The sequence below is a fragment of the Delphinapterus leucas genome, chromosome 8, assembly GCF_059928025.1.
Source record: "Delphinapterus leucas isolate spDelLeu-1000000601 "Yukka" chromosome 8, BTC_Dleu_Yukka2, whole genome shotgun sequence".
NCBI classification, from domain to species: Eukaryota; Metazoa; Chordata; class Mammalia; order Artiodactyla; family Monodontidae; genus Delphinapterus; species Delphinapterus leucas.
The window spans coordinates 21,408,729-21,422,696 of NC_143136.1; the positions used below are offsets into that span (position 1 = coordinate 21,408,729).

General features: G+C 47.6%; 1 protein-coding gene across 1 annotated transcript in view; it reads left to right on the plus strand.

Annotated features, from left to right (window-relative positions):
• The window catches only part of MARCHF4 (membrane associated ring-CH-type finger 4), a 101,852-nt gene extending 88,199 nt beyond the window's left edge, over positions 1-13,653 (plus strand). The window contains exon 4 of the mRNA XM_089916397.1: positions 13,286-13,653. Within this exon, the coding sequence (XP_089772523.1) occupies positions 13,286-13,653 (368 nt within the window). The remainder of the gene's footprint in view (positions 1-13,285) is intronic.
• Positions 13,654-13,968: the final 315 nt, after the last annotated feature.

A 13,968-nucleotide genomic window follows, 5' to 3' on the forward strand; every position in this document is an offset into this window, starting at 1 on the left:
CTGATTCACTGAACCAATGGGAGGCAGAGAAGCTAGAACAGGGACAGAGACCAGGCTGGGCCAGCCAGGAGGAGGCACGATGTTGTCCTTTTACTGCACAAAGATGGAAACCACAGAGAGCCACAGTGGGGGCACCTACAGACTTCTGAGGCAGTCACCAGCTTTAAAACTCAATCATTTAGCTCACTTCCATTGGAAAAGAGAAACTTTCCTTCCAGAAGTCCTGGGAGAGTGGAAGAAGATGATATGAAAATGTGGGCAGAGGAAGAGCGGGACCCTCACCAGAGAGTGGGTGGAAGTGGAAATGAGGGAGGTGGGTGTTTTCAAGAGATGTTGGGTAAATAAAAATGTTGACTGAAAGAATCCATATCCATAGACCCAAGCTGCCTGGATAGATGGAGCAATTTAGTACCTGGATAGAAATTTTATCCTCAGGAGAAAGGAAAATGAGTCTAGCCCCATGTTAACTCAAGAGGTGGAGTAAGAAAGGAATAAGACCGTTTGTTAAAATAATTCTTTGAACTTTCTCTACTTTTCAGACACCTTGGTCTATCCCCTAGACTGTTAAATGGCCTCAGATAGTATAAATCTGAGTAAACATAGTATAGAGGTTTAATTAATCCTTAAAAGTGTATTTAGCTTTTCTATCAGAGTGATGTGCTAAGGGAAAGTTGGTGAGAGTGGGAGAGGCACGTGAGGAGAAACTCCACTGAGCACCAACACCAGCTCAGCAGATATTCTCTGCCATGAAGCTAAGAGGACGCAGAGTCTGGGACATGGTCAGCTTGCTGCTTGTGGAGCTCCATCAGCCCCATCCATGGCTGTGTCCACCTGGCTGGTCTCCAGGTCAATCAGTGAAAGCAGTGACTATCAGACAATGGCCTTTGGTTCTCACCAAAGGATTTTGCCTGAAATGGTTTCCAGGAAGGTCCGGATTCTCTGTTTGATGCAGCATGGGTCCAGGGTTGTGGACAATGTCTCTGGACTTGGTCATATCAGAGGGTTGTATATTCTGGGATATGGGCTGCCTCTACAGATTAAGCATCTCTTGGCTTACAGTCCTAACTCCCTAGACCAATCTGTGCCACTGTGAAAACTAGATGTAAGTTGCTGTAGACAGAGCAAACCACCAAACCCCTGCAACAGAGAGGAACTGAGAAAGGGGCCAACAACCCTAAAAGATAAGCAGGGTAAGTATTATCCATATTTAACAGGTGAGAATAGGTTTAAAGCAGTTGGGCTCCAGGTAACATAACTAAGAGATGGCAGAGCTGAGGATCGGACCACGAGCTTCTGGCTCCAATTCCTGGGCACTTTTTACCGCCTATTTCATCTCTGATTGTGCTGTGAAATTGCAGATGCAGGGACTGGATGAGGAGGCAGGTTGAGGGGAAATTGGTCCAGTAATACCTTGACCCATAGAGTAATGGCTGGTAACAATAAGAAATTCAGTGAGCCCCAGCTGCTCCTGTCCCGTACTCAGGGTTTTGGAGGTTAGCCGTTGTTGTACCTCCCTTTTAATCAGTGCCGTTCTGACACCAGCTGAGAGGGAGGCTTGAGAATTTGAGATGAAATTTGGGTAGTTTGTCTCCCCATGACATTCTGGTGAAAGGTACTTGGGATGTGGGTGGCTAAATTCACTGGTTAGCATGAAATTAGGGAATCCATTCCTTCACTCAGAAATATTTATTGAAAGGGCACCTGCTCTCAAGGATCTTACACTTCACTGGGGAGGCAGACAGGGTGATTATTGATGGCAATAATAAGAGCTGGGACACAGAGATGAGTGAGCACAGGAAATGACTGAATCAGAGTGGGCTTGGGATGGTCAGATCCATTCATTCAGTATCATTTGTTGGATGTCTTGTTTTGTTCCTGAAACTAGGGAATATTAACACAGAGATGAATGAGACACAGTCCCTGCCCTCAAGGAGCTCACAGTCTACAAATAAATCACAACACAGCAGGAGTTTTACAAGATATAGAGGAAGGTAGAACCGAGCAGAGAGCAATTAACTCTCTCTTAGAGGTGTCCAAGAAGGGTTTCTAAAGGAAGGAACCCTATCCTTGAGCTAATTTTAAAAGATATGTCAAAATTTATCCAGGGGCTTCCCTGGTGGCGCAGTGGTTGAGAGTCCGCCTGCCGATGCAGGGGACACAGGTTCGTGCCCCGATCTGGGAGAATCCCACATGCTGCAGAGCGGCTGGGCCCGTGAGCCATGGCCGCTGAGACTGCGCGTCCGGAGCCTGTGCTCCGCAACGGGAGAGGCCACAACAGTGAGAGGCCCGTGTACCAAAAAAAAAAAAAAAAAACAATTTATCCAGAAGAGTGGAGAAGAACTTTCCAGGCAGAACATGTGTAGAGACACAGAAATATGCGAGAACAAGGTGTGCTTAGGAAACTTTGGGCAGATTTATATGGCTCGGTGCAAAGAGCCAGGGTGGAGAGGTGGGTCATGGGGATGGGGAGGTTGGCAAGAACCAGATCTCACAGATCACGAATCACGTGCTAAGCAGCTCAGACTACCCTGTTGGTGACGGGGAGGGATTGATAAGATTTTATACGGAGAAGAATTATGACCAGATGTGTGTTTTAAAGAGACAGCTCTGGTAGCTGTGGGGAGGATGGATCAGAGCTGGACAGACTAGACATTGGGAGAGGCCAGCTGGAAATATGCTTGTAATAGTCTGAGCAAGAAGGAAAGAGATGCAAAACAGTGGCAATGGGGAAGAAGTGTATGGGGTGACCTTGAGCAGCACATAGGATGTGGACTTGATAGGACTATCTGAACTCCTTCAGGCAAGTGGGAGCCCTGGGGCTCTGGCTCAAGTGGGGACTAGGCGCCATTGCTGAGCATGAGAATGGGGTGGGCAATGGATGAAACAAATGGGAACCAAAGTAAGTGTCTTCAGCAAAGGCAGCAAAAAAATAAAGGACCATCCTAAACCTAAAATCTAGGCAGAGAGGCAAGAGGCAGTTGCTAAGTCAAGAGTTTGCAGTAGAAGAGATGCAAGACACAAGGAGGACATTATCTGCAAAGAGGAGAATGCAAGGCCAGGAAGGTGTCTCTTTGCTGGGGTAGAAAGAGGGAAAGGCTTTCTTTTAGTGCACAGGTGGTCCCCTCCTGTGACATAGAGGAAGATGTAAAGGGCATTGAACCATTTCTGACTAGGGCTGGTAACTGATGGGAAGGGGGAGAGGTAAGGAAAGTAGGCAGTTGAAGACAGATTTGGAAGGCAGCAATTAGAGGTGTTTGAAGCTGTGGATTTTGAATAGATAACTTAGGAGGAATGTTCAGAGAGTAGATGACTAAGGACAGAGACCTGGGCAACATTAAACACTTACGGGATGGAAGGAGACAGAAGATGAGAAAACAGCAGGAGAGACTGAGCCACAAAACCCAGAGAGCTGGGTCTCCGAAGTGGCAGGCGTGGTGCTACATAATGGTCTGGGACTGCATATTGCTCAGTTTCTTACTAACCTTTTGACCTTAAGTGATTTGCATAACCTCTCTCTGCTTTTGTTTTCCCATCTGTGAAATGGGCTGATAATACTGTCTTCAGAGGTTTGTTGAGAGGATTGAATAAGATGGCACGTGTAAAGGAGCAGGCACTTATACGTATCAGTGACCAGGGTAGGAGGTACTTGGTCAGGGTAGATTTCGAGGTAGACACTCAATAAAGGTATGCCAAAACAGTTAAAACCTGAATCCAGCCACAGCCTGGAGAGCCTGACCCGGAGTCCTCCCATAATTGAGAACCTGCTAAAACCTGAAACCAGCCACAGCCTGGAGAGCCTGACCCAGAGTCCTCCCATAATTAAGAACCTGCTGTTATTTGGAGCAGTGCCTCTTCTGGAAGGTTTAGGCTCCCTCACCCGTGTCCCCTCAATGAGAAGATCTGATTACATCGAGCGTCCTCGTTCCACCTGCCTACTCTTCCCTCATCTCTAATGACGCTGTCTTCCCCGGCAGAGAAGTTGACAGAGCCACCCAGGAAACAAATGGGACATTCTCTGCTCCAGTGGGTCAAGTTATTAGGATTTAATAAGAGCAAATTAATTAAGGTCTCTGGCACCAAAAACATTTTTTTTTCACTCCACAGACCCAAGAGATTGGCCACCAAGAAGTCAACTCTGCAAAAATGAGGACCTCATCCTCATCATGTTTGTTTTTCACTTGTGAGTGAAATAGGGTCAGGGTAAGGAAAGCGAGCAAGATTCTGAAGCTGCTTCAAGTCTTTCAAACAGTGGCTTAGGGTAATTGATGAAATTATAGAAAGGTTTTGTTAAAACTTCCTCTGTGTGCAGTATACTGAGTAACTTCCCTATGATTTAGAGGTACCTGATACCTACCCTCTGAGATAAAGGGATTCAAATCCCAGTTTACAGCAAGTGGGCAGGGGGTGGGGGCAGCAGGGCTGTGAAAACATTGTTTTTCAAACTTAATTTTAATTCACATTAACAAAAAACACATATATGCCGCAAGGATTCCTTCCCTCCCTCCCTCCCTCCTTCTGGGTAGAAATGACCTCATCTGTCAAACCTCTTAGTTCCCTGATTAGGAAACTGAAAACATGGAGGAGGCAGCCGGGTGCAGCAGAAGGGACTAGGCAGCAGAAGACCTAGATCTGATGAGCAGATAAGCTACCAGCTACCTCTGTGTCCTGGGGCAAGTTACTGCCTCTCTCTACAACTCAGCTGACTTACCTATAAACTGAGAGGGTTGAACCTGATAACCTACAAGGTCCTTTCAGGTCTGACATTCCAGGATTTTTGAATTACTTCCATCGTGAGAGGTCATGACTGTCGGAGGTTGACAGTTGTGTCTGCGGGGACGGCCAGTACTGCTGGGCCAGGCCAAACAGCCCGTAAGCATCAGCCACAGAAAGGGGCCAGACGATGCTCAGCCCATGTTCTGTTACCTGCGTGTGGCTTATCCAACTTCCTGGATTAACTGTTAACTCATATCCCCCCACCCCCTTCCTTAAGCACCTCCCCTCCATCCCCCTACCCCCGCTTCCTGTACGTGGTCACCCTCCTCCACACCTGAGCTGCTGGATGCTCGGAGGATGAAGGTGACCGACTTAGAAGTAGACACGCCAAGCACTCACTGTCCCCCTCCAAGGAGACCCCTTGGGAGGCAGTTCAGTTATTCCAGTTATGCTGACAAGGCTCAAATATTTTAGGAACAGCTCTTAGGAACTGCCTTTAGTGCCTGCAGCGCCTTTTGGGATAGATTCAGAAGTGGCAAGTCTGTCCATTGATGGTGGGTTTGTGGCTAGTAATAGCTGCAATCTGGTAAATAAAGTGGATGCTCAAGCCAGCTAATATATTTTGGGGACCACGTGAAATGTGCCATTGAGCCACAACTGCTTTTCTCTGTGGCCCCTAATCTAGCACTGAAGGTATTTTAGTTAGGGTAACTCCAGTAGATAGAAAAAAATTAAACCCCCAAATTCAGTGTTTTAACCCAGCAGAAGTTCCTGTCAGTGGGGGGGTTCTCCTCCACACAGTGATTCAGGGACCAAAGACCCTAGCATCTTGTGGCTCCACAGTTCCTTAGGCTTTTGAATCTTTTATCTCCATCCAATAGAAAATACAAGAGGGTATGGATTAGGTGCATGCGCGCGCGTGAGCACACACCACACACACGCACATATACACTTTTCCCCTCAGTACCCATTTCTTAAATCTTGGCTTCACTCATGCTCACATTCAGTGCCAGTCACCTAGCTCCACCTGAGTGCAGAGGGCTCTCAGAGCTCAGTTTCCTGTTCTGTAAGGTGGAGATAATATCACCTCCTTTATTGGGTTTGTGAGATAAGTTGACCATATTTGCAAAGCCCTTTTGGTGATAGGACATAGTAAACATTCAGTAAATATTGACTCTCATCACCAACACCATCATCACCATCACCGTCACCATCACCATGACCTTCACCATCACCACCCAGCGTGGCTGAGAAATGCAGTTCTGTTAGTATCTGTCTGGATAGTGAGAACTCTATGCCTCATAAAAAACCCCCAGGAAAAAACCTACAGTATCTTAGGGCAGAGGAAGCGATGAGAGTTGACACATAGGGAGAGGGTGAGAAAGTGGGCAGAGAGGAAGTCTCCTTGTCCAGAGCCAGGCAGGAGATCAAGGGGTCCACAGGTGGTCCAAAGGAGATTTATGAACCCACTAAAATCATAAGGACAGTTCATGTGTCTGGGTTTTTTTCCAGGAATGTGGTCCTTAGCTTTCATCAGATCCTCAAAGGGGCACATGATCTAAAAGATTAGGAACAGCTGGGCTACAGGGAGGCTGTCCCTCCTTCAGTGAACCCTCGAAGACCTGTTGTACAAAGTACAATTTTAGGAGCTGTCGGAGTCCTGGAGGAAAGAGTAGCAGTGGGTGGCTGTCTTGTCTCCTAGAATCACAGAAACACACTTCCAGGAATGGACCTCTCAATTACACCAATGCAAGGATATTTGGGACATGTGTAGAATCAGCTGGTTTCCAGAGCTCCTTTCAGGTCTAGCATGTTATTCATCTATAAACAATGAGTGAGGATTGGGAAGGACACTTAGGAGACAGAAGAACAGGTGCTTGTCGCTGGGAATGGGGTTGGCAATGAAGGAGGAGGAGACATGAGCGGGCTTTTTCTGTCCTGTAATTTCCCCCAAACAACCAATATCATGTGGCATTGAGTGCAATGTGTGCCCAGCACGGTGCAAGCATCAGCATGCAGGATTCACTACCTCATTTAATCTCATAACTACCCTATAAGCAAGGGGATAGCAGCCCCCCCTTCCTGATGAGGAAACTGAGGCTCAGCACGAGGAATTAACTTACCTCAAGCCACAAGGCTAGTAAGTGTTAGGTACTCTAAATGTTCAATATATGTTCATCAGTGAGTTGACCCTCAATTGTGGGACCCAAAAGCCTTTGGGTCTAGGAGAGGAAGTATCCATTTCTTCAGCTGCCTGAGCTTTTCATGTCTGTCACATCTGGAAATATTTTTTTAAATTACCTATAGCTCTTTGATCAAAATTCGGAGACTTCTGTGAGGCAGTAGGTCTGGATAAGGACCACGTTCTCAGCAGTGCTGCTCAAGTGTGGTCCATACATCAGCATCACCTGAGAGCTTCTTAGAAATGCAAATTCTTAGTCCTCATCCCAGACCTACTGAGTCAGATTGTCTGGGGGTGGCGCCCAGGAATCTGTGTTTTCATAAACTCTCCGGTTTGAGAAGCGCTGTTGTAGAGTTAGTTGTCTGCAACCTTTATGCCACTTAAACTAGGATACTAGTAGGAGAAGAGGTGAAGGTGGGAAGCAGGACTTGGTGTCACTGAGGGGACCAGAGCTCTTCTCTGCATACTTCTCAGTCAGCCTTGGCCTATTAACTCCGTACATCTTGGGAATCTGTTTTTGTTCCATCACACGTGCTCATAGAAACACACAGTAGGTTCAGGAAATGCTAACTAAACAGAATTAAATTGTATCTCACCGCTATGCACACGGCAAGAACCAAAGGCCAAAATTCAGCAGTGGAGGATTGGGATACCACGTCAGGGAGAACTCCCTGACAGCACTGTGGTGAGTTAAGGGCAGGGGGGCTGTGCAGGCAGGACAACCTGCTCACAATGGCCACCTTCCCTCCCATCCTCATGGGCCGAGCAAAGGGCCATTTCAGCTGGAGGCTCGGGGAGAGATACGATGACAAACGAAGGCTTCCAACATCCTATGGAGCCTACAGGAAGAGGGCCCCTGAAAGATGGAGACGTGAGAAAGAGGAATATTTGGGACATGTGTAGAATCAGCTGGTTTCCAGAGAAAAAAATGTTCTTCTAGAACTGTATCAGTGAATACAGCCCAGGGTTGGGCCCCTTGTTAGGTGGGTACGAGATAAATTAAATAGAAAACCCCAGAAAGGGACTCAATCAAAATGTGTTGAATTTCTGATATTGCCATGCATTCTAATTTTCTATTTTGTTTTTCTACTACTTCCCCGCCTCCATTCACCAATAGCCTTCTTTCCTCCTGTTCTAACTTTAGTCTCTCTTTCTCTCTATCCATTTTCCCATTCATCTTCTTGAATTGAATTGAATTGCCATCTCTTCAACTTTGCCCACTTGACCTGTCCCTATCAAATGAGTGCCACCCATCTTCCCTCATTAAAAAAGATTCTGCGGCTCAAGGAATGGATAAGTAATCTGTAGAGCAGGAAGCAGAGAGGGAGCTAGGGAGTGGATGCGAATGAGGTAGTTTGTGCTTTTCCAACTTTTGCCAAACAAGCATTATCTACAAAAACAGGTGCACCTTCCTTCCCTTCAGCCATCTATCCATTAAAACGGTTTAATTATTTCCTGAACACTAGACAGATAATTACGAGGTAGCATTCAGACCAGAAATTTAAGCCACGCTCTTCAATCAGGGTAAAATTGTCTGATTAAGAAGCTAATTAAGAATCAAGTGTAGTGACTCTTATTGGAAACAGTGAGTTTGGGGCTTCAGAAAATCCTGATTCCCCCCCACCCCCGCAAAGGCCCCTATGTCCTCCATCATCACCAAGGCTTCATTAAGCTCTCAATACTGTATTAGCTGCCCAAGCCTCAACCATATCTGATCCCTGTCCTCGACGGGCTTACAATCTAGGGGAAAGGGCATAACAGTGTTCAAACAAGGCTTGTGAAATAAATGAACAAGTGAGCACTGCAGTGCCAAGGGTGCATAGGCATGTATTCAAAAGGTTGAAGGAAGCGATGAGAGTTGACACATAGGGAGAGGGTGAGAAAGTGGGCAGAGAGGAAGTCTCCTTGTCCAGAGCCAGGCAGGAGATCAAGGGGTCCACAGGTGGTCCAAAGGAGATTTATGAACCCACTAAAATCATAAGGACAGTTCATGTGTCTGGGTTTTTTTCCAGGAATGTGGTCCTTAGCTTTCATCAGATCCTCAAAGGGGCACATGATCTAAAAGATTAGGAACAGCTGGGCTACAGGGAGGCTGTCCCTCCTTCAGTGAACCCTCGAAGACCTGTTGTACAAAGTACAATTTTAGGAGCTGTCGGAGTCCTGGAGGAAAGAGTAGCAGTGGGTGGCTGTCTTGTCTCCTAGAATCACAGCGTGTTGGAGGTTGCAGAGGCTTTGAGATGTTCCCATCCAGTCTCTTTGCTTGACGTGGAGTTGGCTGGAGTGACTCATTGCTGTTTGCTCCTATGAATCAGCTCTTCCTCGCAGGGGACAGACCAGCCGCCCCTGGATTTACAGTGATGCAGGAGAATCCCACTGTGCCTCATCCCCAGTCATCTCACTCACCGTGAGTCCAGCCTCCCAAACCATCTTCACCATATGGACAATCATCCCTTTCCTATGTTTCTCATCCTTTTACTGGCCCTTTCTTCCCAGCCCTTCCACATGCCATCGTCCACCACTGGCAACCTCTCCTCTGAGCGTTCCTTTCCTCATCCTTTAATTGAAATAAAGCTGTCTCCTGAGGACATTGTTTCTTGCATGGCTGTCTTAAGTGGTGGCTGCTCTGTCTCCAGGACACTGTATCCTGGGGGCCTGGAGGTGGGGTGAGTCCTCCTTGCTCCCCATTACCATCTGCAAACTGCCTCTCTTCCTTTATCTTCCGGAAGCCCCAGCTCCTTTGAAGTGAATGTCATCATACTTCACCAGCCCTTTGACCTTCTTGATGCTGCTGGCTGCTGACTTGCCTACTCACTCCTCACGTCCCCTGTGCACCTGGCTCACACACTCCCTCCCACCATACCTGTCTCAGCATCTCTGTAGATCAGTGGTCCTTGGAAGAGGTGTTCCCATCCCCTAGGGGGCATTTTGCAAATGTATGAGGTTTTTGATTTCTTTTCTAAAGTGGCTGTGCCCCAGCATTTATATTGAAATTTATATTATCGTGTTATGAAATGACTTCCCCTTTGTTCTTCTTTATATAATCTGTTAGGGCATTATATTAATTAAAAAAAGAAACCATAGTAGCTTGGATTCTTTTGTAAGTTTCATTTCAGAACAGAAAAGGGGGTATTAAAATATATTTGTTGTAATTTGTTATAAAAAGGGGGCATTTGGTCTGATAGAACTGACGGTGTTCTGTCAGAGGATGAAGATGGCAGATGCAGATAATCTATCCCACTCCCTGCCTTCCTCATTATTCCAGAACTTTCCCTCCAGCCCACCTCAGCCCCATTCAAGTGGTCACTCCCTAGTGCTCATCATCTCCAAGAACCCCATTCCTTCAAAATCTGGATCTAAACACCCCACTCTCTGATCATCACCCCCTATCCTTGTAGTTCACTGACTCTAGCAATTCTCCAAATTCATAGAAACCTCTTGGCATTGACCCTATCACTTTCCACTTCTCTATTTTCATTATTCCTTATCCCTTTGTGTTCTTACTTCCCTCCTTCCCGGTCTAGACTCCATGGGCCAACGTGATAACAGCTCCCTTTGCAAACATCCATAATTCTCATGTCCCACTCTCTCTCCTGCGATGCTTACCTGGAAAGACAGTCTATGCTAATTAAAACCACCCAACCAATGACTAGACCCACTTTAAATTGTGGCCACAAATCTCAAATAGGTGCTCAACACTGTCAGATAATTCTACCACCTCTCCCTTGTAAATTCATTCTCTCACTCTGCAAGATAATTATTTTCCACCTTCTCTTCTCCCCACAAATCTTCAACACTTTCCTGCCTTATCCCTTCCCACCTTAGCTGATGACTTCATGGAAGAAATAGGTGCACTTGGATGAGAACTACCTGATTTTCCCACTATTGCATCTTTCCTCCTACCTCCTCTGTGCCCACCAAGCTAATTTCGTCCTCATCCTCATTGCACTTGAGCTGACCTCTCAACAGCATTTCAAGGAGTTACCACACTCTCTTTCCTGAAACATGCCCTTCTCTAGACTTCTGGGTCTCCACACCTGCTGGTCTTGCTTCTACACTATTTATTGCTCCTTCAGAAACTCCCTTCCCGGCTCTGCCTCCACCAAACCTCCATATTACCAGAAGCTTCAGGCAAGACCTCTCCCTAAGCTTCAGACTCATACGTCCAACTGCCTACCTAGCCCTTCTATTGAGATTCCTATCAGGCGTCTTAAATTTACCATAACCAAAATATAACTATTAATGAATGTAGTAGGCTGAATAATGATCCCCCAAGGCACCCAGGTCCTAGTCCCTGTTAATGTTACCTTATATGGCAAAGGGGACTTTGCAGATGTGACTAATCTAAGAATCTTGTAACAGGTAGAGTTTCATGGATTATTCAGGTGGACCTAATGTAATCAAAGTGTTCTCATAAGAGAAAGGCAGAGGGAGACTCAATGACAGGAGAGGAGTAGGAGATGTGACATCAGAAGAAAAGGGTGGTGATGCAAGGAAGTGGCAAGGAACACAGGCAACTTCTAAAAGCTGAAAAAAGGCAAGGAAATAGATTCTCCCCTCAAAGCCACCAGAGAAAAAACAGCCCTGCTGACACTTTCACTTTAGCCCAGTGACCCTGATTTTCAGACTTCTGATCTTCAGAACTGCAGGAGAATACATCTGTGTGGTTTCAAGCCACTGAATATGTGGTGATCTGTTACAGCAACAATTGGAAACTAATACAGTGGCTGCCACCACCACACAGATCCACACCCCTGGCCCTCATGCCTGCCATACCTCAGTCAATGGCACCAATACTCACCTAGCTTCTAGGCCAGAAGCTTCAGAGTTTGCTCTTGACTCACCTCACCTGCCAGCAAGTCTGTCAGCTCTGCTCCTAACATACATCCTGACTCCAGTGGCCTCTCACCTCCTCCGCCGCCGCACCTTAGTCTAAGCGTCCATCATTGCCGAGTTGCATCACTACATCACTTCCTCGGTCTTCGGCATCTACTCTTGGTCCCTCTTCAGTCTATTGTTTCACAGGAACCAGGATGACCTTTCTGAAGGGTATATCAGACCACATCGTCCTCCTATTACAGCCCTTCAATGGCTTCCCCTTATACTCAAGATAGAATATAAATCCCTTGCCATGGCCTATAAGGCCTTATCATAGACTGGCCTCTGACCCCCATCTCCCTGCACTGCCCGCTCATTCACTCATTCCCTGCGCCCTGGCCACAATGACCTCCTTTCTGAGCCGGGTGCCTTCCATTCCCACTTCCTGGCCTTTGTGCCTACAGCTCTTACCACTAACGTGCTCTCTCTCCAGACTTTACATGGATCCCTCCTTCTCATCATTTAAGTCTCAACTCAAGGGAATTCCCTGGTGGTCCAGCGGTTAGGACTCGGCGCTTTCATGGCTGTGGCCCAGGTTCAATCCCTGGTCGGGGAACTAAGATCCCACAAGCTGCGTGGCCCGGCCGGAAAAAAAAAAGAAAAAGAAAGAAAACGAAAAAAAAAGAAATTAAGTCTCAACTCAGATATCACCTCCCTCACAAGCCCTTACTACCGTCTCCATCGAACAGGACTCTCAGTGTCTGCAGGCAGTGGCTACTTCCCCCTGTTTTATCTTCCTCATAGCATGTGTCCGTGCCTGAAATAGTCTTATTGGTTTGTTTCCGTGTCTGTTGTGCGTCTCTCCACTAGAATGCCAGCTCTCTGAGGGCAGGACTCTGCCTGTCCTGTTCACTGCGCTATCCCTAGTGCTTAGCACATAGTAGGCACACAATATTTAGTTTCCTGGTTGTCTGACACAGCTCGTTTCTGACTCTACACTGCCCCTGGCCAATAGAACCATGCCAGAGTTCGCTCTGCCAGCAATGTGTGTATATTAGTAGCACTGGGCTTTTTGTTAAATAGCCAAGAGGCAATCGGTGGAATTTCGGACATTCAGCAGGTATGGAATGACCACAGGTTTCTGTTATGGTAAAGGCACGGGATTCAGTCAACATCTGCTAAGTGCCAGGTGCCACGGACACAGGGCAGAGGGAGAAAAAGGTATTTGTATTACGCCTTAATGGACAATGAATTTGGATACTGTCAGGCCAAGGAGAAGGAGGGATAGAGCAGAGGCAGAGGAAAAAGCACTGCATGTAGGTGCCCGACTATTTCACACCCTCGGTGTGGCGGCCTTCCACATACTTCCAAAGACTTGCTGAGCCTGGAAATGTAAGGATGGTTGCCATGTGGCCCAGAGCTGAAAGGTAGGTTTGAAAAGAACAAACCAAACCAATATAAATCTGGCTTACCCAATGCCTATACTCACTTATAAACGGAGGGAGACTCGTTTCTCCCGGCAGTGAGCTGCTATCTCTTACTCGCCTTTGTTTTCCTCTTCTCCCTGCTGTCCAGGCCTCATCATCCATGAGGGACCCTCCGTGTACCGCATCTTTAAACGGTGGCAGGCTGTCAACCAGCAATGGAAAGTGCTGAACTATGACAAGACGAAAGACCTGGAGGATCAAAAGGCAGGAGGCAGGACCAACGCCCGGATGTCCTCGTCCACCCAGGCCAACGCGCCCCCCTCCGGAGAGGAGGCTGTGGGCACCCCTGCCCCTGAGGAAGGCCCTGCCCGGGCGGCCAGCCACCCCTCAGGCCCTCTGTCCGATCACCACTGTGCTTACACCATCCTGCACATCTTGAGTCACTTAAGACCTCATGAACAGCGGACCCCCCAGGGCGGCAGCCGAGAGCTGGTCATGAGGGTCACGACGGTGTGAGAGGAGAGACCTGGGAGGGAGCTGTGACCACACATGCACGCACGAGAGCGAGGAGAGCAGGGGCCGGGGAGGGCCGCCCCTGACAGGACGCCATCTGGGGAGCAGGTGTGGGGAGGCATGGAGGCACCCCAGGGGCCAGAGGGCAGGCGGTGGGGGGTGGGTGCCTTGAGGGGCCTGGGGGCAGGACTGGAGCTGGAGGGAGGCTGGCGCTGTGAGCGGTTTCCTGATTTCCAACCGGTCAATACCATTCTCCAACAAGCACGAGGAAAACCAATACAAACTCAGCGACGAAGTGCAATACATACTGAGCCTAAC